This window comes from Lonchura striata, chromosome 3 (genome assembly GCF_050655825.1).
Source record: "Lonchura striata isolate lonStrDom1 chromosome 3, ASM5065582v1, whole genome shotgun sequence".
In the NCBI taxonomy this organism is placed as follows: domain Eukaryota; kingdom Metazoa; phylum Chordata; class Aves; order Passeriformes; family Estrildidae; genus Lonchura; species Lonchura striata.
In genome coordinates, this window is record NC_140705.1 from 98,090,251 (window position 1) to 98,116,326 (window position 26,076).

Below are 26,076 nucleotides of genomic sequence, written 5' to 3' on the forward strand. Positions count from 1 at the left end.
AGAAGTTGAGAAGTCTTTTATACCATTACCTGGATCTTACCTGGTCAGAAATCAGATGTCAGCATCCTATATCTTTCACTAGAAATTGTTTTTACTTCTGAGTACTTCAGAGTTCTGTGGAGTAAACCTGAGGATGAATTTCATAACAAGGGCTCCAACTCATGTGCTAATGACTAAAGTCCAATGCTAGTTCATCCTGCCTTATTTACAAACCAAGGGAAACATTGCTTCTTTATACATACATGTTGTGATATGCAACAAAACTGAGATAAATACAGATGTCTCAGAAAATCTTCACTTTATTTTCCATGTTTATGTTTGACAAATATTGCATACAGGGGATATTCAGATTAGTGTGCCTCTCTACCCTTAAAAATAATAATGTTAATTGCATTTTTTTAAAGCATACAACAACTTCTATGCTAAGTAAATACTATTTAAAAGGAACATTGTTTCAGAAATAAACTAACATTAATTATTTGAATAATGTTTGAGAATGGAGATGAAAAATATATAAAGCATTTGTCTTAGAAGTATAAAATATATTGCTGAAAGTCAGTTTGTGTTCTATGGTTCAGTTTTTTTTCATTATTCTGCTGTTGTTCTTAAAGCAACTTTTAAGCATGCCATATATGTTACTCCTCTGCTAGCTTTAAGAAAGATTTTGTAACTATGTAAAACAATTGGTCAGGGAGGCCTAGTCTGTTGTTACTCCTAGTTGTAGGTCTGTAGAATTCAGCTTATCTCAGACAAAGGTAAAGATAATTGCCTTACAGAAATGCAGGTTAGGCACTACAGTAGTTATATTTCTGTGTTGTATTGGGTTTTTGTTTGTTTTTAATAAACTTTCCAGGACTTGTTCTGCCAGGCATGTTTCAGTTAGACTGGTAGACTTATTTTGCCAGTGTTTTGAGATTGTTACCTTATTTTTCAGCAATTTTTAAAACAGTTTTCAACACTTAATTGTGATGATTTAAATAAGGCTATTCTAGACCATTTAGAGTTGTACATCCACATTAGATGCCTCTAGGCCACTGAAGCACAATGGGTATGTAAGGGTTACAGTTAGCTAGGACAGTTCTACAAAGAAATAGAAAATAACTTCCTTTATTACAGTTGCTTTGTTTTTCCAGATTGCCTGTTTCAAGCTGATGGTGTGCTTTTAATAACCATATGTGTTCAGGATCCTGGCTTCACGTGTCACTGAGAAGTGGAATCTTAAACACACCAGCACTGAAACAGAAGGGGATGATGTAGGAGTTACTAGGCACATCCTTTGTCTACTCAGCTTGAGGAAAATAGTTGCAGAACAACATGGTATAGTTAAAGACCACAACTTTATCAGCACACTTTATATGTGATGGAACTATTATTCCAGACACAGCATTTGCCACTGACAACAACTGGATTTAGCTCACTGAGGAGTTCCTGGGTTTATTGCATGTTTTGATAACAGACTTTTAAATCATGTCTCTGTGTTTGTTGTGTGCATGCCCTCCCATACATCCGGGGTTTTTTTGTAGTATAATTCTGATCTGTAGTACCTGTTGCTAGTGGTAAAAAGTTACTTTGAAACAATATTCTGCTTACACTGTTGTCATTAGGTAGAAGTAAAATTGCTATATTCCTACTTCATAGTGGCTACTGCAAGCATAATAGGTAGTGCTGATATAGCTCACCTGAGTTGACTGACTGCCATGTAATTTGGCCAATATAACTGTAAATATTAGTCTTAGATACCTCCCAGACATTTGTAGCCTGAAAAATAATCCAGAGAATCTTGGGTACAGTTCTTGGTGCTTACTCAAGTGAATAAATGGGACTACGAACTTTCATTCTACTTTGGTTCTTCTTAAACAGCTCAGTTGCCTTCTTGTATTCATTTTTGGGTCTACTACCTACTGCGAAAGTTCTGTTATAAAAGAAGTTGCTTAATATGAGAAGGGATAATACACAGTTGGAGTTGTTTTAAACAGAGGTAGAAGCTTGTTCCACTTTAGTGTGGTTATCATTGTTTATTTAATAATATGTTTTCTCAGTGTAAACCTTAATGGTGAGATCAAAGGCTGTTATGCTTGCTAAAACTTTAGAACACAAATCCATTAAACCAACTTCTAGTTACAAATGCCAGCCTGAAAAAAACCTCATACTTTCTTCTTGGTGTGTGCTTGTCAACACACACATTCTGTACAATGTGATAAGACACTTGTAGTTAACATGTGCATGCAACCAAAATAGATTAAAGGCATGTACTGAAGTTTTTAAGACAGCACAGACTAAACAATCAGGAATTTAAGGCATGTTAGAAACAGGGAGGGAAAATAATTGTGCTCATTTATTCAATTTTAAAATGAAACAAAAATTATTACATAGCCTTCTAATTGACAGTCAGAAATTAGTCTTTTGAAACAGTAAGCATACAAAAAATCATGTTTAGGAATATGAGAAAAACACTCTTAAGTTTACTGAAAAGTAAATACAGTAGATTGCCCCACTCTATTTGCATTTGTATAATGAAAATTCCAGCAGGCAGCTGCTTACTTCATAATATCTTTAAAAACTTTGTGTTGCTCCTCTTGTCTATAAGAATCTGGCCCTTATGTCCTTATCAATGTCTATGTAATTCCCTTGCATGGGATGCAAGACTGGTAATAGATGAAAAAACTGTCATGCAGTCAGAATTCTGGTTTAGCTAGTTACATGCACAGTCCAGCAGAGCTAATACCTTGCTGGGATCCTGCAGCATGCTCTGCTTTCCATGCAATATGCTAAGCATTCTGACATCATAGAATCTTAGGTGCCCTAAAGAGCACTGAGGAAAACTAGCTCATTTGTGTCCTGAAAGGTTGGCAATTCCTATTTTGAGTCATTATTCTTAAAATTAGTTCTAATATTGACTAAAATCCTTGCAGTTCTGCAGTGTCTATTTAGCTAGCCTAAAGAAATTCCTGTGAAGTCCTAACACTGCTGCCAGATGAAAAGGCAAAAAGAAAATTTCAATGAATAGCAGAAATCAGAATAATTTTGCATTAAACACTGGCTCATGCTCTGTCCATTAAAAAGCATTTTTTGTTCTTGTTAAAATTTGTTTTTGCCAAGCTGCTGTTCAGGTTTCTAGTAATCATCTACATACATGTTGTTAACAATTGCCCTTTTCATCATGCATTTGATATGCAAACTGATTCTTCTTGTGTTAGACTGTGAGAATGGTAGCTGATGTGTCCCATCTGCTGAGATAGATAAGGCATTTCATGACAGTTTAATGAAAAATGTTCTGTTCTATCTCCTGCGCTCCCCACACTTTTCTCCTTATCGGCCTTTTTTCCCCTCAACAAAAATGCAGCCAGGCCATGTGGCCTAACATCTTATTCCCCTGCTGCTGACCCAGCCCAGACATGACATCAGTACTGGGGCAGGATATGTCAGCTTCCTCAGGGCAGAAGGGAGCATAGTGTAGGAGGAGCTGAGCTGAAAAGTTCTCAGGGGATGAGAGGGGTGTATTACAAGTTGCATATTTTAAGCAAGCAGAATGGAATCTCTTAAAACAGATATTGCTGCTTAGATTTTTATCACTTACAGGCAGTTCATACCAAGTCAAGGACTTTAAACCAAGTTTGAGATAATATAAAAAAGAGGGCAAAAGCAGGCCAATTGAGTAAGTCAAAGTCATTTAAAAAGGTCCAGAAGAAAGTGATTGTGTCTCAGAAAAATGAGGCCAGCAGCTAATACAAAATAAAGCAACCCACTTCCACAGAAAGAAGCAACCCATTTTGTAGACAGTCAAAAGCATGTGAAAGCAGTGTTATTTTAGTGCAGCTGATGTGCTTAAGAACCATATCTTAATCTGTCTTTGATAACTTGCTGCTTTAGATATACCCATGGGTGCTTCAGGCTATATGTAGCCTAAAAGTCAACAGACAAGAATAAAAGGTGCAAAACTGGTATTATGACCTGTTAGGGGGTTTTGCCCAGTCTTGAGGATTAGAAAAAATGGCAGAAGGACAGCAACACTCTTAAGTCCAGGCTTTTAACTGCTGTGTTTGGGGAGTTTTCAAAAGGCCAATCAAACTGCCCTCAAAACTACTTTGGGCTGTCCAAGCAGCACAGTAAGAATAAGTGCCCAGCCTAGCACCTCTCTGTTCCATGCCACTAGAAGGGATGAGTTGGTGTCTCTTTATGTCTTATTCATAGATGGGGAGATGGCATGTTTTATGTTTTCTTCCCTTTGTTCCCTGTCTTTTCCACCTGCCATTTGTGAGTGTTCAGAGGTCAGAGATTCAACTGTTAAAGAGAGAGAGCCTGAAACTTATGTAAGGTAACACTGACTTTTAAAAACCAAAGCAAAAATTGAAGGTTTTAGAAGACCGACAGAGGCATAACTAATATTAAAAGTTACATAGCTATTGAAAAAACAAATCCCAAGTTGCAGTTCAGTCAGGTGAAAGAGGCTACAACAATCATCAGAGATCTTTTTAATCATACCAATAAATCACCCACTATACACAAAATATCACAATATACAGGGTCATTGGGTCATCAGAGGTATTTGCTCTCTAGTTAGGAGAATATGATCAATTCAGAGTCCATTGTCTACCATAGTTCTAGAAAGCAAATAGGCAACTACAAATTCACCTAATGTAGGTAAAAATTTAATGAAGGATTGATCATTGATCACTCAGCAAATATGATGTAAAAGCACCACCGAGTTAAGAAGCCTTTGTCCATACTTTTGTGGACATTAGAGTGGTATTTGACTTCATCAGTGGATAAAAAAGTATGACTTGTGTTCCATATGGATGTTACTGAGTGAGTGGAAAGGTTTCAGGGATTTTTTAAATTGTTATTTAGACATGTGTAATATGCAAAATGCTAGAAATAATTACATTTAATTTAAAAGTTGAAAAGATCCACCTGAAGTGTAAGTTTAGCCAAGGCCACAAACTTATGTGAGTTTCAAATGTAGTACTTACCATGCCAAAGCCTCTCAAGGCTTTTTATAGATGATCTACAATACACAGTAAATGAATGAAAACAAGCAAATCTTTGGCTTGTGAGGCAACTACTGAAATACTCAGCAACAAAAACAAGCAGCAGAGATAGAATGCATGAAAGTGAAAGAATGAAACAAGGTCAATAAAGAGTACCTAAGGCACCTTGTTTAATAATCATCTTTGCTACACTCCTTAAGACCTCCAAATAACATAAATCTGTAAATGCTAAGGAATGTGAAGATGAAACAACTGAGGAGATTAAAGATGAAAAAGCAGAGGACAAAATACATTACTCTTATTTGTAGTTAAAATTCCCATGATCAAAGGATGTGAATAAATATATTCTTTTAAGTTATAATGAAGTAAAGAGAAGAATCAGAGCTAGGAAAATGAATGAAGGAGGAACCAGTACCGTTAAGAGTAAGTTCATTTGATATTCATGAATTGCAAGTCAAAGCGAAGTAGAAAACAAGGCTGGAGATTGGGATATTTCCTCTATTGTCTAGTGCATTTCTCAGTCTCAAGTGAGACTATGGCAGGGGGGAATATCCCCCTTAATTTAAAAAACAAAAGAATAGGAGAGTCCAGTCCATCTTTGCTTTAGGAATATGCACTGTACAGCAGGAATTGCAAAACTGTCCTTGCAAAAAAAGAAAAAAAATGCAAAGGAGAATTTTAAAGAGGCCTGGGAATTCTGTTTATTCTAAAGTAAATAAATTAATTACCACCTTAGTTGAGACTTTCATCAAATGCGGTATGGAGTGGACTGGTATTATAAGCTACATCTGATGACAAACTAGTTAAGTCTTGGTTTGGCCACTCCTCCCTGCAAATCAATGCCAATTAAAAAAAAAAAGGCAGGGAAGAATTCCATTACTACTCTGGCTTATTACACAAGATGGTTTGTTAAAGTGAGTCAGATATATTGAGTCAGCTTCCTTTTCTTATACTAGAAAATAAAGCATTTAATTAAAGCTCTCTTTGACATAACTGGCTTACTACAAATTTGATGACCTGGGTGCAAGATGTTCAGTCAGCTTCCAAATTTCTGTTCCTTACCTACTGCTAGCTAAAGGGAAATTTATCCTTCTACATACTTTTCAGGAAAAAAAAAGCCAACAAACCTCTATCCATCTCAGTCTCTGGCCTTATTTGAATACTAGTTTCTCTATACACATCTAAAAGTTTCAAAACACCATGAGAGATTGAAAGGAGAAATTGCTGAGAAATTTGTAGGTATCCAAATGTGTGCAGCAGAGTAGGAAGTTAGGTCAGCTGAATGTCAGGAAATATAAATCCTTCTGAGGGTTTTTTGTTTCCACATAGTTTTTGGACTATCAAACGAAAGTCTGCAATAGCCAGAAGCCTGCTTACATTTTAATGCATATTAATTATAAACTGTACAACAGCATTTAGTGTTCATGAAGATGATTGTTATGCTTTTGGTGTTTTTAGGAAAGCACATCAAGCTTTAAAATAGAATAAGACTACTGTCTTTCAGTACCTAGACTTTGTGCTCATGAAGTACAAAAAACCACAGACATTTTCCTCATTGCTTTTACCTTGCGTTCTCCCCTCAGGTATGGCCCATTTCCTGTTCCCTCGGAGCTACCTTTGGCTATATGGCTGGTCTGATTATTGCACCTCTGTGGATACACTGGAACCGGAAGCAGCTTACATACAAAAGCAGATAACTGGAGCAAAAAGAGACAAGGTATTTCTTTGTGCAGATTCCATACAGACTGTGCAAAAGTTGGGTTTTTTTAAGAGCTATATATATATAATCAAAGCAGAAGACTGTCCAAATTCAGTTAGAATATTTTAGGCCAAGCATCTCCATTCAGTAAAATCACATTGATGCCATTTCAGCATGGTGCAGTTTTTGCTTCCTCTAGACTGCGTAACCCTGAGAGATTGTACCTTCCAGTCTGAATAAAATATTTGTAACAGATATGGTGGCTTCTTAATACAAGTTCATCGAGTTTGATTTTATTCCTCTGGATTTCACTGGTTGTAGAAGGCAGAAACGTAGGTTTAACTTTCAAACCTGGAACAAATTCACTATGTACTTAATGCATTGTATTTAAAATCAGTAGAATTTCACAGTAAGCCTGGCCATTGTCAAATGTTTCTCACGTGATCAAACAGCAGTTTATGCATCTTGAGCCTATTCTCTTCTTCACTGTGTGTTTCTTTGGAGTTAGAATGGCTATAATAGCTTCATCAAAAACAGTCTTCAGTCCTTTCTGTGTTAAAGCTGAACACTCCACGTAACAGTAGGCTCCTATCTGTCAAGAAAATAAGTTAATTCAATAGCAGTATGTCTCAGCTGTTCAATTCCATTTGGGCACTTCTGCTTTTCCCCCCACTTCACCCCACATAGCAACATTGCAATGTTTGGCTGCAATCTAAAAGTTATCTGAATGTGTACCCCCCTGTAGGAGAAAATAAGATTTGTCTTTTGTCCAGAAATTTGGAACGTATTTAAGTTGATTGGTCTCTTATGGGAAACAAAAAAGTTCTTTAGATTGGCAGTGGAAGCCTAAGATATGGTTGATAATTAAAGAGCAAAAAATAATTAGGTGACTCATTTGTGTTTCAAAAATAAACGTTCTGTAAGTGTCCTGATAAGCATTATCCATGCAGTAGTTACAGTGGTAGTATAACATTCTCAGATAATGTCTAAAAGATGCTTCCAACATTTTGCTTGAGCAGGAGAGGTCCCTTCCAACCTCAACCAGTATGTGGATTTTATTTATCTTTGATTAATATTTATGTAGCTTGTATAACTTTTATAAGTGTCTACACTGAAAATTACAACTAATGCTGACAAGAAAGTGTAATTACATAGGTCTCCTTGTTACCTATATTTGTTAATGTAAGTAAGTGTTGTTAACTGGTAAGCAGTCATAAGATTTCATATGTGATCTGCTAAAAGATATGCAAAAAGTGGTAAAGGAAGACAAAGTCAAGTAGAAATAGGGGTGCTTTGTTGTTGTTCTTTGTTACTTGGTTTCATATAGGAGTATCCAGTTTACCTCTTTTGCTAACTTCTGTCCTTGCTCCACAGATACGGGCTTCTCTTTCATATCATTCAGTCTTGCCAGAGTTTTTGGGTCATCACGGAGATCAATCTAGCAAGAAAGATTGAAGTCATGTTGGAATACTTTCTCTAAACAAAAGTCTGCAGGCAATATGATACCCTCTTTTTAAAGGAGAATTATTCAATGGACTATTATCTCTGTAAAAATGGAGTCATGTCATGATTCAGATTGTGGACCCTTCCTGATTCAAAACCCTAAATTTAAACTGTGAGCCTTTAATCCAGAAGGAGGAAGCATTTATTCTGTAACTCAGCACTTCAATTAGATGTGATCATCTTAGAACACCAAATGCAGTGGCAGAAAGATTAACCCAAAGGTAACACCAGCATGTGGGTCACTTCGTAAATAAAGCCCAGTCCACTACCCACAAGAAGCAAGAGGAAATTGTCTCGCTTCTCCCCTTTTCCTTTGCTTCAGCAAATATTTCATGTGACTAATAGTTGTAAACCCAAGTAATTCCAGTAACATGGGCATGAGCAGACACTTTTATTCAGTAAGTCCCATGACTTTTTAGAAAGTCACATGGGAGACATGCAGCCCATCTTGCCAGCCACTGTATTTCAAATGGATATAGGTTTTTTTAACAAAACGGAGATAGATAATTGGAGAACAACACATATCTGTGTTTTTCTGCCATCTGTAAGGGTTGTTCCTTCAAAGGCAGGAGGAGTTGCTGCTCAGGTCCTGTTGGACCTCAACTTCCAGCCCAAAGAAAAGGCACTGTACAATGATCCTAATTGTTTAAATAAGGTAGAACAGAACCAAATATACCTGTGTTCCTACTAGTAAAAAGGGAACATTAGGTGCATATTCCTTCAACTCCGGTACCCACTCTTCCTTCACATTTTGAAATGAAGCAGGGTTTACCACTGAGAAGCAGATAAGGAAGACATCGGTCATAGGGTAAGATAAAGGTCTCAGACGATCATAGTCTTCCTAAGGAAGAAAAATTCTGTTATCTGCAATATTAAATTGTTGCCTGTATTTTAACAGTTATATTCAGAAACTGTATTTGTATTTCATGAAGGTTGTTGAGGCAAACTTTCTGAATGTTTAAAACTATTCCAGGTTACTTAGTGTCACTGTTAGAGCAAAATCTACATATGAAGATAAGTATATATGAATATAAATATTTTGAAAAATGTGTTAATACTGATAGAAACTTGCTTCTCTATGAGAATATACAGAAGATTACCATTCAAAAAGTTTTCACTTAAGGAAAAAACCAATACTTGCAGATCAAAGATTAGTATTTGTAGAGAAATGAGCAGGTGTGCCTGCTGTAGAGTCATCCAGGTTATACAAAGCTAGACTAGATTAAGGCTGTTTGATGCACTTAAATGTTCTGTTTTGGATCATACACAGAGGTGATATTTAAAGCCCTCCTTAGAATTTTCTTTGTTTCTTAGAAAGCTTACAGTCCTATTCTTAGTGTTCAGGGCAGTAGGAAGGATCAGAAGGGACCTCTTTTGTCTAGACTGTGCTTTCTACTAGCAAGCCCAGCAAAGGATCAGATGGAACAGAAATTCAGGATCAAGAACACTATCAGTGGAATATTAATGCCTCTCTTTGTTGGGAGTGCTGGGGAAGAGTTAGTGTGAAAAGATTATTTAGGACATTTAGAGCCCCGGCATTTAAAGTCAGCAGTCCTACTGCCAGGGCATACAACACAAGTACCTAGGAGCATTGCCCCTCTTGTAAATCAGAGTTCTGTCTAGCAAGGGAGAAAGTGGAATTTTGCCCTATGTTTTAGCTAACATCCGGAGGGAACATGCCTCAGCTTCTCTCTGTAAGGCTTCCTTTGGTCTTTGGCAGTGAACCAATGCCTTATCATTCCTACTATAGAATTTTGGTGGTTTTTGCAACATAGATAACTAAGACTGAGCCCAGGCATTGCAGAGACTCTGACAAATGCTGGATTTATACCTTCCACAGTAAACACCAATTTATTAGGGCTGCTGCAGCAGTTTCCCTCTTTCCCATGTAAACTGCCCATATTAATTAAGTCTCACAAATAATGCAATTATTTGTTCACTAAACATGGAGACAGAAATGTAATTCAAGTCCATGTTTGAAATGAGACAGAAAATTAAATTTCTGTTTCCTTGGCAACAGCCACATTACCAGATTATTAACCTGTAGTCACACCCTCAAAAATGCCCTTCATTGATTTGTTAGGTTTTAAACATGAATTTCAGAAAAACTGTGAGAACTTCTTCAGAACAGTTTCTGCTTGGCTCATCTTTCCATTTGGAAGTCAACAGCTGTGGAAAGAGAGCTGTTATTCTCATGAACTGGAGGAAAGACAAGCACAGACAGAAATTCTGCAGTAGCAAGGAAGTGATCATCATTGTCATACTCTTATGACATTTTGAGTATCCACTCTAGTTTTGTAAACAGGCTTGTCAATTAGCTAGAGCATGCTTAATTGTTGACATGGCTTCCCAATTTCCCAATCACAGTAACTGATGCCACTTTGAAGCTACAACATTTGACAGGCCTTTTCCCTGCCTGTGTCAGGCTCTTGCCCTGATTCAGAAGAAACAGTAACCATGTCTCTTCCAAATCTGTGGACACTCATCATAGAAAGCAGAAATAACTTCAAAACACCAAACACAGGAAGTTCAAACTCTTTTAACATTCAGGTTTTTTAGGCATGTATTTTATGTTTCATTTCTACTACTTTATATAGCTGGATCCTGCTCAGTCTTGCACTCTGTTTTCTGGGGTGGAGACTTAAAATCCTAAAAGAAGCTTCTCAACTACCAATTACTCTGTTCCCTGGGGTACAAAATCTGCATGAAATAACACAAAGTGGATCTGTCAGTTGCTCTCAAATTCAGCTCTAAATCATATGTGGGGTATTAGTGAATAAGTTGTGTTTTTAAAAAATCTAGTTAAAAGCTATAATTTGTTCCTACCACCAAAGAGCTGCCCTCCCTATACTCTACATTTTCTAAAAATCTCATACCTGGATTAGCATAACTAGAATACTGCCTGCACTACATGCTGGAATGAAGAAAGCATTTCACTGTCACCAGAAATTACTGTTAGTCCATTGACCTTAAAATAGCTCTTTAGTTAATCCATTTCAAATTACAGTTGGACCTTTTATTTATAGCAAATATAAATAATTTTCTTAAAGCTAGTCTCAGGTCTGAACTCCTTTCCTGCTCCTGCATTTGTTTATATGCCTTTTGATTTATACCCTATCCCACTTCCACTGGGCAAGCTGCGGGCAAGTGTAATTAAGAGTTAAATGGAAGACAAGTAAAATGTGATTGGATACACAGTGGATACATCATGTACCACAGCCAAAGATGCGTGTGGTATTTGCTGCCGTGGCTTCACTGCATTTAAGCTTCTGTAAATTATCAGAGAATTTGTCTATACCCACCAGTCCTGCTGCTTGAAACATGACAGCACTCCCAGGCACTCCTTTAAACCTTGTCTGTGCTCTGAACATTAGGTGTGCACTGATACTAATAGTGGCAGTAGTTCTAACAAAGCCTCCCACCACATGATTGGACTGGTCCTGAGTCGTCCTGGGAGAAACTGCTTCAATTTTGTCAGCATCTAGTAGGCCATCTGTGCTTAAAGACTCCTTCTGCCTCCTAACAGCCCCTCAGAAACAGCAATAAAACCTGTAAACTTTCTCTGATGTACTGGGCTAGCATAACTGCTACAAGCAGTAGACGAAGCTGAAATACCAAATTAATTTAGACTGAATATTAGAGAAGTCTGGGAAAATCTTACTGTTTCAACTATTATTTATTTCCTGAATCTAGTGTAAGGGAAATAAATGTGGTTTATTCTAAAATTACATGCAATGGCAAAATTGATTATACTAGCCAGTCAACAAATTCCAATTTGAGTACACGTACATACCACACTATACAGCAATTAGACTAATTAGACAATCTGATTGGGGGAGGCACTACATATATATTTAGGCTTTAAAAATATCTAAGGATATTAGCAAAAATATTTTAAGAATGTGAATAAGATGGGCAAGAAAGCCCCCAAGGATTGAAATATTCAGCATAAGTCTCAAAAACTTGAGGCTATAATAGTGAAACAGCTCATTCTCCAACATACTCTGGAGGTTAAAAAAAATTGTTTGCTGAAGCAGGTGAATACAGAAAATATGAGGGCTGTAGTAACTTCAAAATAATTGGACAGAAGAATGTTGACTTAATTAATGTTCTATGGAACTGTGATCCTTCTAGAAGACATGACACAGCAGGGCTGTTCATAACTTCTCTAGTATCCCTGTGGAAACCCAGGGCAGCTACCAGTACACAACAGACATGAAGAAGGAGATGAGATGAAGGACCTAAGGACTTGGCTTCTCAACTGCAAATGGGGGCTTTTGTTTTTAAAGTGCAGAATGGAAATTGAGACTTCAAAATTACCATGTCTTCTTATGGTAGGCTGCAGGTATGTCTAGCATTGCCTTTATCTTGGTTCCTTGAAATCTGTCCTTTAGGTCTCCTTTTCCATGTGCAGTACCTAATAATCTGCCTGAGATTTTGTGCTGCCTTATATTTGAATACTGTATTTTGGATGATGAAGATTTGCTCTAACATGTCCAAAATCTGGCTATTTCCAGCATTTACCTGTTCAGAAACAGAGGGCTTGAGAAACTTTTTGTATGCAGACTAAAGACTGGTATTGCAATTCCACAGCATTATAATATTCTTCATTTAATAGGTTTGCTCAGACCAAAAGCAGAACACAGTGTCCCATTTCAAGTCATGCATTTGATTTTGAATTGATACTTTTGCCTAATTCTATGGATATCAGCTGAAACACAGCTAAAAACATGGAAACTGTATTCCAAATTCTGCCACTGACACAGTATGTAGTCCTGAGCAAATCATTATCCTCTCTCTGCATCCTCCCATCTGTAGAGGTTTGCTAGCTTAATGCATTAGTCTTTGGAAAGCACTCCAAAAGCCTTTGATGTACACAGCTTATGTGCAGTGGAATATTTAAAAAATGAAATAAACTCGGACAAAATGGAGTATAATAATTTCTGGACAACCTTCTTGACCCACAGAAAGCACTTTTTCCTTATATTTATTAGAACTGAAGTGAGAGGCGCAGACATACAGGGATTCTGTATGTAGAGCCCTTGTAGCTCCCAGATCCATGGTATCGCGCTCCTCCCGGCTCGAGTTGAAGTGCTGGACACAGCGACAGAGGTCCTTGCCCCTCTGTCAGCAGTGTGAGACCACAGGCCTCCTGCTCCTCTGGAATGGTATTAGGGCCTCTCTGTCTGAGAGATGAAAGGCACTTAGTCCTTTGCAGCCAATACCTTCCCATACCTTGACCAAGATCTATGAGGAAGTCCAGGTCTCTCAGATCTGCCATTTCAAGTTGTGAAGGTTGTGAAGACAATGTTAACCTAGATCTGTCTGGTTGATTTTTATTTCCTTGCTAGTGTTTTTAAGAAAATAGGAGAAACCAAATTCTGATGTGTCACTAACGCTGACGCAAGGGGCCTAAGATGTGTCATGTTTTAATCCACACTCAGTATCTTGTTCTGACAGAACCAAAGTAATGAATTCTTGTCACTATTGAGAAAGAAAGCGGCACAGACTTCAAGAAGGCTGTTCTGCACAACAACTGCTCTAATGCGAAAACCTCTCCTCTTTATAGACTGACTGGACACGTTCTACCTGATTGGCTAATTAACAAAACACTTTTCTCACAATCCCTGAGAAGAACAGAAAAACCAAGAGTAGAAAAACACCACCTGCAGGTTGTTTACAATAACAAGCTATCATAATTTCTCTACAATGCCCTAAAAGTCTCACAAGTCCGCCGTGAGAAAACTTACCTCGTTTTCTTGCTCTGTGACCAGGCCGTCATATCCACAAATTATTTTATGTGTTTTGCAGTTTAGGAATGAAATTTTAACAATGCATTTTCAGTTGTTTTACTGACATATCCTTGATAAACCTATTTCTATTCCAAGAGGTATAAAGTGAATGGGTGGAAACAAAATAAAGCTTGCACCACTGGAAGAAAAACTGGAGCTCAAAACCTCTGCATTTGTGATCTCTGTGTTAGCAACCATCTGTTGCTTTCACAGCTTACAACAGCAATCGTAAAGAGAGGTTCTCACTCCCAACCATCTGTTTTTAGAGGGGAAGCCAAAAATAGACATCAGGCAGAGTTGCTAGAGGAATCCAACCTTCATGCAGCAAAGGGTAATCACTACTGCTCAGAGGGGCTCAGTGAGACAGAGTTTTGAAGAGTAAAATCCCTGGTAAAAGTCTAAGTTTTAACCACTTCATAGTAACAAGAGTCACAAGTTCTCTCTCATTATGAACTGTCATATTTCAATTTTTAAAATGCATTTCAAAGCTGTCCTTCAAGACTGCATTTTTCAGTTTTCCTCCCTGAAAATAAGTTTCTGTTTCAGAAGGCCCCCTGTAATATTTTGGAAAACAGGACAAGTGAACCATAATGACTGATGTACATAATATGTGGACTTAGTAACAACTCAGAGCTGCCTCTGGACTCATCTGTTCATCTCCCCCAAATTGTTTGGAATTAAAGGCTGACCTGCAGCTTTGCCATAAAGCAGCAGGCAAAGCCTCTGTCTGAAGGTTTTGAAAGCAGCTGCTTAACTCCAGAAGCACACCAGGAAACGGACTTCACTCCGCTGAATCACCCTGTGGTTTCTGATTCTACAAGACGCTTGGTGGGGGAAGGGAGAGAGGGAAGTGGCCTGTACTGCCCCATGCCAAGCACAAATTGCTTCCTTGGCTAAAAGACACTCTTCAAATTTTTCAGTCTGGGCTGTGTAACACTGTAACCCTTTGCAAGAAGGAGGGTGGAGTGTCCCCCAGGATGCTGGTTTCCTGGCACTGCCACTCAAAAGGCACCACTAATGCAGGACCATTTGGCATAAAGCTGCAGTTTGGACTGACAGTGCATTGCCATAAAACATCTGCTTATCCAATTCCACGACCCAAGCTCTGCTACGCTGATGACTGCATTTGATTTTTCAGTTGCCTACATCTGTAGCCCCTAGCTTTTGAATGCACAAAACAAGAAACTCACAGTGATTATTCCCTGGCTGCAGGGGAAAAGTGCACTACAGACCCTCTGTCTCTTCACAGGCTTCTGAGGATGCAGCTTGCATTGCTAAAGAAAGCAGAATTGTCCTGTTGTGGTTTATTTGCACAGGTTTCACAGAGAGTGCAAAAAGCTGTCGGTTTCGGCCCAGCATCTATTTTTAATTTATAAAAAAGGCTGCAAGTTTGCAGAGTAAGTGCTCTTCCATTGTATTCTAAAAATGAAGTAAACGGATCTAAATCCATTTCTGAATTCCTGTGAGGAGGACTGTTCAAAGGACATATGAATTATACATTGAAAAATCCCAGGGTTTGTGAATTACCTTTTTTTATAATAACAAAACTTTCCTCCTGGCATATTTGAGAACTGTGCAGCTGCTTACATGTCTGAAAAGCTTTTCTGGATAGAGAGAAATAACTAGCTGGAAGATGGAGCCTAGTAAGATGAATTTTACATCATTAGAGACAGGAAGGACAGCATATTTCTTTTATTATACACAAAATTGCCTTTAAGTGATCAGATTTAATCCTATCCTTAATACGGGATTCAGTACTGTCCAAATGCTACATCTTTCCATGTGGTAATGCTAAACTGCTTTCCTAGATGGTCTCAATAGCACACTCCCTTCTCTCCATCACCATGAGAACTTCACCTTGCTGGTTGGTTTTCTAGAAGTGAAAGCCCCTGTATTTTCTCTATAGGGTTTATTATTTCAGCATCTGTATCAACAGAACATGTATTCAGCTGACTGCAGGCACAGTTTCACTTGAACACTTCACTTAAACCTGTTGTCTACCCACTATGGAGCTGCTGAGAATTGTCAGAGTAGCTGGTGTGGACAAACCCTTTCACTCCTTGCCCATAAGAAATCTCAGTCCTGCCGTGCATTTCTTTCTCACTGTCAGTGACTTATGAACAGCATTCTTTCTACACTGGATTTCCATTTTCCCCAGGAAAGGAATTCACCCCAGTTGCGTCTGCAGCCATGAACAATCAGGATTTACCATTCTTTCAGGTACAGCAAATTAAAGTTAAAAAACAAAATGCACCCTGACACAGAAGACCTGGACAGATCCTCTGCAGAACTTGGTCTTTGGAAAGATGGGTTCTCTGCCTTTATTTTCACAGAAGAATATAACCTGTTCTCACAGGCAAAACAGTCTACAGAGCAGAGTTGTTTTAAGAGAGTTATCCATATAATATCAGATATGTCTTTTAATTTGCTACCTGTATAAAGACTGATCAGACAAACAAGACTGATCAGTTAGTTACCTTTTACAAATAAACCCCAAAAGCACATTTTTCAGACCAGTGTTGAGGAACACACAGAAGATTACAGCTTTACTGCCTCCTCAAGATTAGCTCCCATCACACAACTTTCTCAGGGGGTGCCAGGGCCATTATGTGCACCTTGAATGAGCACATCACAGTGAAAGAGTTTCTGGAAAGAAAGGAGTTCCTAAGAGTCTTCTGCACCTTTTTTTATATCAATTCCCATTTGCTAGGGCTAACAGCTCCCACTGAAGAATGTGATAAACACTTAGCAGATGTTAAGGCAATTGAAAAACCGTAGGCAGTTTTTCTTAAGTGAGAAATTCTTAAGCCATCTCACTGCCTGTGGCTGGCCTATCTGTTGGTCATAACTAAAGATGCATCCCAGGTCACACCTGGCATCCATCCCTCGTTGACTCCAACACTGAATCCCAACTGGAAATTAGACCAACCAGGAAGTAGCATTAAGTCGTAATGATGATCCTAAAGCATTCGTGACTGCATCTAATTTAGAGCACAAGCTGCCTGAGGTACTCTGAATCTGTGTTTTATTCATGTGAAGCAATATACTCACCTAGGATGCTGACAGATGTTGCTTTGCTCTGGAGAATAATGCTGCCACCTGCATTTTTATGTGCACACCAGTGAGTGCCTGGCATAGCAAAGAATTATTGCACACGTGCCACAGCACAGATGCAGCATGTAGCGGGATTAAAACAGACTGGGGACAGTAACTGTAAAGTGTCAAATTACACAACCTCTTCAGAACTGCTGAAAGTGTCATGTAGCATTCATACATTTTTCTTAACACAACTCGCCCAATCACCAATTCAAAGAAATAGACTCCTTATAAAAACCACAGAACAGAGCAGTAAAAAGACACAGTTATTCTCTGTGTCCTTATTTTGCATTTTTTCTCATTAGAGGAGGAGCAATTTTGTTAGAAATGCAACTGCTGCTTTGGAAGCTTAAAAAAAAAAGTCCTGAAGTTCTGCCCCAAAGCATCAATGTTTGAGATGTTGAAATGTATAATTCACAATAGAACTGCAGAATTTTGAATCAGTGTGCTTTATATTATTAATTACCGGGTTCCTGGAGTTTCTATAAAGAAAAACCACACCCTTTTCACCTTTAAATGAAAGATTAATTTCTAGTGCCCCACAGATACAGAGTAAGATTTATACATGAAGATAGATGAAGGCCAGAGATTTGAAGAAAACCCACATACAGCAAAGGGCAAAACCGTTTTAATGTCCTAGATTTTTTAGGTAGTGGTGTATGTGAGTAGGAAGAGCTGGCTCATCATTTTGAATATCCAGGATTAACCTAAAAAAAAAAAAAACAAAAAAAAACCACCAAAAAACAAACCTTGCTGAAGTAGGTTTTGTATCCACTTTGTCCATGTGTTGTTAAAAAAGGAACTGGAACAAAGTTTACTGAAATCAGCAGTAGGGTGCCAGCTAACACAGAACTTTGGATCAGACCCTAACACACCCTTCTTCTTTGTAGGTCCGTGCTATGGAGACAGTGTTCTCATCTAATTTTGTTTACTTTCTTTTAAGATGTAGTTTGGAGGCTGAATCAGGAGTTAGGCTATAAATGAAAACTGCATTTTTTTATACTTCTCCTATTTACCAAAATATGTAGAGTTCTTTGCAAAGAAAACAGATTTCAATGGAGAAGTCTAAGTATGGATCTGACAAAAATTCCCAGGGTCTCATATGTTCTCATTCAGAAAAACTCCAGTAATGCTACCTTACCCAGTTGTCCCATTCCATCACTGGTGCCTCCTGCAGCACAGCTGTAGATTATATGATACTCAGCTGAGTGCAGGTGCACACACCACCTTAAAATGAACTCGGGAAGTAAGAGGATATGCAATAACAATGTCCTGGAAGAGCAGTAACGATTTGTACTCAGTGTTGCCTTTTTAGTTGGTCATGTTTACCTAGCATTGTACAATGCTGCCGTGCGTCAAAGACATTAAAGATTAGTAAAATTCAGACAGCACTCTGTCACAAACTAAAAGAATATCTGCTGACTTAACCTGGGAAAAAAGGGCTTTTTACTTGGCCATGTAATCAGTGTTTAGCAAGGGTCCATCAGTAGTCAGTAGTCTTCATAAAAATGTGCTTTTAATATAACAAAAATTGAAATTTCAGAGAACTTGTCAAACTTGGTTTGCTTTGTATTCTTTCTTTTGGTCTGCCATTAACTTGCTGTTAAAGTGGCAAAGATATTCTGGATCTACATTTTCAAATGCATCCCTTAGATTTGATTTTAACATAACTCAGCGTCACTACTCAGAAGTACCATGGAGCTTTCGGCACTCACAAAATGAAATGTACCTGTTTTGAGTTTCCAACATCTATCTAGTGGATGCTTCTGGGAACTCGGAACACCAGTTCCCATTCCACAACTCCCCATCTGGTGATAACAGTGCTTACCTATCCTTCTAGGAAAGCTGCCGTGCTTTCAAAGCATGAGTCACAGCTTGTGAAGAGGCGTTTAGATGCAGGCTTTGCACTGAGAGTATTATTGTTGCAAGGCCATTTTAATAACCAATCTGAAGGTATAAGTCCTTTTCCTTTTAAAGAGAAAGTCTGTCTTTGCTTAAACCCTTATCTAGAGAGCTCTAAACAGAGATTGTTAGCTCAGGCACTTCACCTCTTCTTACACTGAAAAACGTAAATTCCAAAGGGAGAATCTAGGCATGTTTTTATTTTATCTGCACACATCCAGTTGTTAAATCTACGTGGCTGGCAACATCCTGAGGCATAGAGCAGCTTCAGCGGAGGCTGAGCTATTCATAGGCCAGCACGCTGGGCTGGGAGTGAGCTCATGAGCTCACAGCCTCTCAGTGCCAGCTGCCAGCTCGGCTGGGACATGGGAGCGAGGGGAAAATGCATGTGGGAGGAGGAAGGCACTGGGGGGGGGGGGGGGGTGTAGAAAGGGGACAGGATGTTAGTTGCTAACATTACATGTTTAGATCTGCCAAAATTATGTTGGAGGTCTCGGTGTTTACACCTCTGCAGTAAAGGGTGGCAGGCTTTGCATTGTGTGAGACTGCTTCACTCCAGGCTGACATTTGGAGCTACAGCTGCCTGGCAGGGGCAACTCAGAAGCAGCAGTGTGCTCTGAGGAGGGACGTTTCTATTTTGCTACAGACCAGCAGCTGCCTCTCTTCTCAGTAAGATACTGGAGTGGTACCTAGGGCTAGACCAGGGCTACCTACCAAAGCCAAGGCAAAGAGCCAGCAAGGAGTATAGAGATTACTGCTATTTATTTAAAGCAACCACCACAGGTTTGGGAACTATCCATTTTAATAACCACACCTCACACACAGACACCTTCATATTTATAACCATTTCTTTTTACACCACTCATTAATGCAAACAGTCATCTCCCTAATAACTGAGTTAGCTTTATACACTTCAGCAGCCTGACCAACTTAAAATTACTTTAGCATCAGGGCTTCTGTTACAACCAAAAAGATCAGTGTATCTCAATTAAGATGGCTGTGGCTGCAACCAATGTGACCATCTGAGCTGAGATGTAGAAAGAAGTGGATTGTTCTGTGCTTGTGAATACCATGTTTTGTGGTACTGTTCTCGGAACAGGTGAGAAGGCACCAAGAGCTTCATTGTACCAGACCCTGTATTAGGGTGTTTTAGGCAGAGATATAAAAGCAGAGAGCCAAGGAACACAGTTCACCTCAGCTCTGTCCAACCAGGCCCCACTAGTATCAACAGTAAGTGATGCTGAGGGATATAAATGTTATTATGAGGCACTGCACCGTAGTAAGATTCACCATACCCTGCTGTGGCTTGCTGCCCATCTGCACCAAACAGCCATGCCATGCCTCAGCACCTCTCTTCCCAGAGCAAGACAAGCAGTACAGGTTCTGCTACTGCAGATTCCCCATTCTTCCTCTAGATACCAACCATTCTTTTACAGCAAAGATACAAAAACAGAGCACAAGATTTCCCCTGTATGTGGTCAACACACTCTGGAAGAAAGGGACACCATGAAATAAAATCCTACACCAAAAGAAACTGGCAGAAGGATAGACTCCAACTGTCATTTTAAACAACAACATGGAATAAAGAATGAAATCCTCAAAAGGCAACTCCTGTATGTCCTATCACTTATTCCAACTACTTGGGGCATGGCAAAGGGACATGTGCCACCCCTTTGTTAGTGCTTGTAGACATTCCTCCAAAAATGTTAACATCTTGAGAGCTGGCAGTATTACTTCTGATATCTTTGAAGAGCAAAATGATAATCACTTGCCAGCAGTTCAAAACCACTGTGACATGGTGATCTTAACAGACCCGTGATGAAGTCATGGTTCTCTTCCCAAGCTGATTTTGCCATGTACCCTGTTCAATGAAGTGCAGAATTGACACACAGTCTTCCAGAAGAGGCTGCTGCAAAGTCAGGCCTCCAAACATCAGTATCACAAGCACCTCCTGTTCAAGCTTCAGTGCATTGATGTGTCTTCAGTGTAGGTAGGTTGCACAGTTCTCATCTTCTGGGGAAACCAAGACCCGCTCTATACCCACCCAGTACACACAGCAAGGCTAAAAGGAGCTGCTAGCTCCACCTCTGGGAGGAATTGCTGAAGGAATGGCACCAAATTCCCACCCGCCTCCCTGATATGGGAGGCTGCCTCCACAGCTGCAAACCCAAATGGGCTCTCAGAGCCTCCACAGCCCAGCAGCTGTAGTGGCTATTTTCTGCTGAACCAGGGCCTCAGTATTTTCAGCTGGAGAAAAGCCTTCTTGAACTCACACACACTCAAAGGCCTGTGTACAAACTGAACTTTGTGAACCACTAGTGGTATTCTTCCTTGCTATATATATTACCAGGGGAAAAATGGGACTTTTAATAGATTTATTTTCAACCTACTTTAAACTCATGGAGATATGAGGCCTTATGTCATCATTATAGTTACTACATGTGATCCTGTGTGTGTTGTGAGGAAGCAAGATAGAAATGAGTACTGGATGAACTTAAAAGCTTGCAACTCCTCTGCCAAAGCAAAGTCTGTCACAAGTTGCTAAATACATAACCACGCAAGTTAAAGAGACCCACACACTGATAAGCCAGTATTTCAGGGTGATGAGCCTGCTGTGCACCAGCTATGAATCAAAATCTTATCTCTAATCTTTCTTCTGCTATGAGCTTTCTGCATGGATAGTAAGTCACTATCTGAACTTTCATTAACCCTCTTCACTCCTCTTCCCCCTGAACGGAGATCTGTAGAAATCTCTACCTATTTACTTTGTCCAGGGCTGGAAGTATAAACATGCTTATGATTGTGAACTGCTTAGATACCACAGCGATCACACACAGACAAGTTTTACAAAACTATACTATCAGGCCAATATTTTACAGTAAAATTACTTGGGGGTGACAGAATTAGAGACAAAAGCATTGATGTATGCTGGCACAGAAATCCCTGCTTTGGGCAGCAATGTATCTGATCCATATGTAAGTCTGTGGAAGCAGCAGGCATGCACCAGGTACAGCATGCTGTTTCCCCAACACAGAGAAGACATCATCAACTCATGTCTTTTCTGCTCTTTACTGTATATATTTAAGCTTTAATGTAAGTTTTCTATTATTGTGTAGCTTTGGGAAGACAGGCTTGTCAGCTGCTCTGACAAAGCAGCTTTTAACTGAATGAAGTTGCTAGACTGGCATCTTGATACAGACTCCCTTCTTTAGTTGTACTAGATGTTGGGATGGGGCTCCCGTGGGCAGTCTCTGACATCCACCAGTTCCCCAAACATGCTGAAGTGGGATGGGGGTAGAGGTAAAGATTTTATTAGTACCACAGATCTGACTAAAAGGGGAGTTTTGCCAAGACCAGATTCATCTGCAAAGGCAGCCTCATTAAAACACCCTATGTGAACTGAGGGTCCTTTGAATCAGGCCAACAAGATCTATTTCTAGGTGCCTCAGAAACTGCCCTGGAATTCAAAATGAGGATTTCAGCTTTTCAGAAACTGGGAAAAAATCTCTATATACAGCTTCACACGGAAAAGTTTTTCTTAGTGTAACAGGAACACCTTCATTTGCTGTTTGTTGTAAACTGGCCAGTTTACCCTACTGACTTTTGAGGAGGCCAAAGATCACCTGTGTTTGCAGTCAGCACATTCAGGCAGAGTGGGGTACCACGAAGCCACCTTAGTTAAGGTTACGCAAAGCTAACAACACATACATTGATAGTAACAAGCAGTTTGAGACAGCATCCCCAAATAAACCGTGCATAGGTACAGAAGTGCTAGGCTCACTTTCACACTTTCCAATGCTCATTATAAAAAAAATATTAGTTTTACACTAACCGAATACTTTGTCTAGATCCTCACTTTGCAACCTACTTAAGCAACATTTTAAAGCTGTGTTCTGAACTAACTACTATTCAAAAATAGGACTATGATAACAATAAGAAATGCACTTAGCTGGTATAAATTTGACTAGCTTGTGTTTATATCAGGGAGATGACAAACATGAAGTCAGTCTTTGTGGGAAGAGTCTCATCTTCAGCTTTCTGGAAATGGTGTTGTTTCCTACAATTCTCATGGAATTAATTTTTTTACTGATTTCAGGCCTAACAAAGATATAAGACTGGTAAAATGCTGATTCCCTAACTCAAGGCTATATACAGATCTAAAAAGGTACATTAATTCAGGCAGCAGTTGTTCAATTAAGTATAGGAACAACATGGTTAAAAATTACAGCTTCAATCTATGCGACTTCAGTGAGATTGTCTAACGAGTTGCTCTTTACAACAAGGAAGCATGTCTGAGGTCATGTGAGACTAAAGCACATGCTCAGGCTGCAAGAAGAAGTTTAATATAGGGAATACACAACTTTACAGAAACCCCTGCTGCATTTCCGTATATGCTCTGCACCTCCTTGGGAGATGCCTGCACCTCCTGGGGTCAGGCTCTTCACAAACTCTTTCAAATAAGCGATCCCCAGAAAGTACTCTCACCCTGGAGACCATAATTGGCTCGTGGCATGCAAGTTAAACTAAGGAAGAGATTATTTGAATCATGGAGCCCTTTAGAAACCACTAGACCAGTGACCCCTCTAAACATCCAGTATTTTATCCATCATTAAAGTTACTTAAGAGCCATGCTGACATCACAGTATCTTTCACAACTATTGTAATGATCTTAACCAAATGAATCACTTGAGTTGTCTGGGACAGCAAAATAAATCCAGGTTATCTCATAGGCAGTGGCTAAGAATTGCATGTTATTATTTTCCACCTTTAGTTCGAACAACTCTTTGTAGCTATTTGAGTGCTGTAAACCACAAACAAGGCAAACTGCGGCAGCCTGGCTCTCCATCGGAGACGAGGCAGCGTGTGCCCTCTGTGCTGAACGGGGCACATTCCTCACCTGAAGGCCGGCGAGAGGGTCGGAACCCCGGAGAAGGGGGATCTGGCCAGTGGCCATGCCCGGCCCGGAGCACTGCCCCGCAGGCGCCAGGCATCCCCCACCCCAGCGCCGGGCGATGCCGTGGCGCCTCGGCCCCAGCGCCGCTAAAAATAAAGCCCGTCTCCGCCTGCCCGCCCTCGGGAATCGAGGCTGGATCGATGGTTTTCTTTTAAAGCCGGATTTTATCAATCGCCCCCCACCCCCGCCAACCCGCCTCTGAACCGCCCAGCCCGGACCACAGCCCTGCGAATAACTTCAGCGCCGGGATCGCCGGCGGGCGGGGGGACGGGGCCGAGGATCCGCGGAGCGCTCGGCACTCACCTGGCCGGCGGTGTCGTACAGCCCCAGCAGGTACTGCTTGCCCCCGACGGTGACGCTGACTGCGAGGGGAGAGAAACGCAGCGGATGAAGGGGGGCAAGCCCGGCCGACCCCTCTGCCCGCCCCCCCCGGCAGGGCAAGGCCAGGGGATGGAGGGAGGAGGGAGGGGAGAAAGCGGCCGCCGCCCCCAGCGGTCGCGGGACCCCCCGCCCGCTCACCTGCGTAGTGGTCGAAGACGGTGGGCACGTACTCCTCGGGGAAGGCGTCGTTGGCGTAGCTCATCAGCAGGCACGTCTTGCCCACGGCGCCGTCCCCCACCACCACGCACTTCAGCATGACCGCCGCGCTGCCATGGGCCATGGCCGGAGCCCGCCCTCATGGCCCCGCGGGCGCGCCCCGCCGAGCCGGGCCCCTCGGCATCGCCGCCGCCGCCGCCGCTCAGCGGGCGCCCCCGCCGGCCCCCGCCGGGCGCGGCCCCCCCGCCATCCGCCGCCGCGCTGGGCCCGGCGGGAGCCGCCTTCCCCGGCCGCGCCGCGCCGCGCACGGAGCGCCCGCCGGGCGCGGGGCCGGAGCGGGAGCGGGAGGGGCGGCCCGCGGGGCTGCAGGGCCGGGGCGAGGGCCGCTCTCGCACAGCGCCCCGGCCCCGCCGCCCGCGCACGCACGCACGGCAGCGCCCGGCGCCTCCCCGCCCCGCAAGTTACTTGGGCGCTGCGGACACCCCCTGCCCCGCGCGAGCTGCGGGGCCGCGTTGATTCCGTGGTGATCCCCCAGCATCGCCCTGCGCGTACAAAGGGAGCTCCGGTAGCATCCTCTGGTATTAGCCCCTAACTGTGCCGGTAAGCGTGAAAATAATCAACGGGATGCAAAAGGATTTTGTTCTGCGCTGAGTTTGTTGTCTCTGGGTCTAAATTCAGTAGTGGGAACAGATTTAAGAACGCCAACGTGTGTCATTTGAACAGGCTTGAGTATCCTTTCACGAGGACCAGAAGACAAGACTTAGAAAGAGATGCTGCATGAAAAATGCTGCGTGAAATCATACTCCCACTAGTGTCAGTAGCAAAAGTCCCACTGTTCAGTGGCACCAGGCTGTCACCTTAGCAAGCTGTTTCCAACTTCACATTTTCAAATGGTGTGAAATACGTCTACAGTCAGACAGAAACAATTGCCTTTCTGAGTTTACAATTTTTCCAGATTTGTGCTATAAGCCCTATCCAATTACAACAAAACCAGCACACAGCAGTGCAAGCCATAAGGAGACCTCTGTGTTGTGTAGTTTGTATTTCTATTTGATCTGACATGCTTCAGGGAGAAAATAAATGCAAATCCCACATTGCACAAAGCTTATCTGAATATTCAATGAAACACATTTCCAAACCAGGACAAAATACAAAAGTTATTACTTTGCAAGTTTTTCAGCTTAGTCAATCAAGCTTTCATGCCTTCAGACCACAGAGGGTGTGAGCAGGACATCCAAGACCGCTTGCTCCGGTGCAATCACATCACAGTTCATCCAGAGAGCATCAAAGCCATGAAGAGATAGAAGCTGCCCCAGGAGGTATTTCCTCAGCCCTTGGAAAATGCCAACTATAAAGGAAAGCTGGATTTACCAAGAAGTCAGTCAACTGGTAGCCAGCACAGGACTCAGTACACAGGTCTCTCAGACAACAACTTTTCCTAGTGAGCATATATGTCCTGCAGGAACATCTGTTTCCACATTCAGGAAAACTGCTTTAGAGGTCTCCAGGTAGCCATGAGGGACTTGAAATCATGGAGATACTCAGTGGCCCAGGTGACATCCACTTCCCTTTTTCTTGCCAATGTATACATTTAGGGGTACCCAA

At 41.0% G+C, this 26,076-nt stretch overlaps 2 protein-coding genes across 4 annotated transcripts in view; one reads left to right on the plus strand and one right to left on the minus strand.

Annotated features, from left to right (window-relative positions):
- Positions 1-26,076, plus strand: part of PIGF (phosphatidylinositol glycan anchor biosynthesis class F) — a 38,926-nt gene that overhangs the window by 11,996 nt on the left and 854 nt on the right. Inside the window, exons 5-6 of one of the 2 annotated variants that reach the window (XM_021544317.4) lie at positions 6,572-6,705; positions 8,062-14,146. In XM_021544317.4, coding sequence (XP_021399992.3) covers positions 6,572-6,685 — 114 coding nt within the window. In that variant the 3' untranslated portion in view covers positions 6,686-6,705; positions 8,062-14,146. Of the gene's footprint in view, positions 1-6,571; positions 6,706-8,061; positions 14,147-26,076 lie in introns of those variants that run through there. The other variant, XM_085575925.1, reaches the window with a different exon arrangement.
- RHOQ (ras homolog family member Q) lies at positions 282-24,692 on the minus strand. Of its 2 annotated transcripts, none has more exons than XM_085575926.1 (5): positions 24,454-24,692; positions 24,238-24,296; positions 8,867-9,031; positions 8,030-8,125; positions 282-7,275 (listed from the first exon to the last, which is right to left on the minus strand). In XM_085575926.1, exons 1-5 carry the CDS (start codon positions 24,593-24,595, stop codon positions 7,243-7,245), a joined length of 495 nt encoding a protein of 164 aa, XP_085432052.1. In that variant the 5' UTR covers positions 24,596-24,692; the 3' UTR covers positions 282-7,242. The 2 variants fall into 2 exon arrangements, with proteins under 2 accessions (XP_085432052.1, XP_021399994.1); XM_021544319.4 differs by having other exon boundaries at positions 2,316-7,279; positions 24,454-24,684.

Bases quoted from the DNA above. Each gene is read 5' to 3' on its own strand.
- RHOQ (XM_021544319.4), bottom strand. From the start codon at position 24,595: ATGGCCCATGGCAGCGCGGCGGTCATGCTGAAGTGCGTGGTGGTGGGG. The intron at 24,297-24,453 runs GTGAGCGGGCGG...CTCCCCTCGCAG, and splicing joins CGTCTTCGACCACTACGCAG to TCAGCGTCACCGTCGGGGGC. The intron at 9,032-24,237 runs GTGAGTGCCGAG...TTTCTTCCTTAG, and splicing joins TGTACGACACCGCCGGCCAG to GAAGACTATGATCGTCTGAG.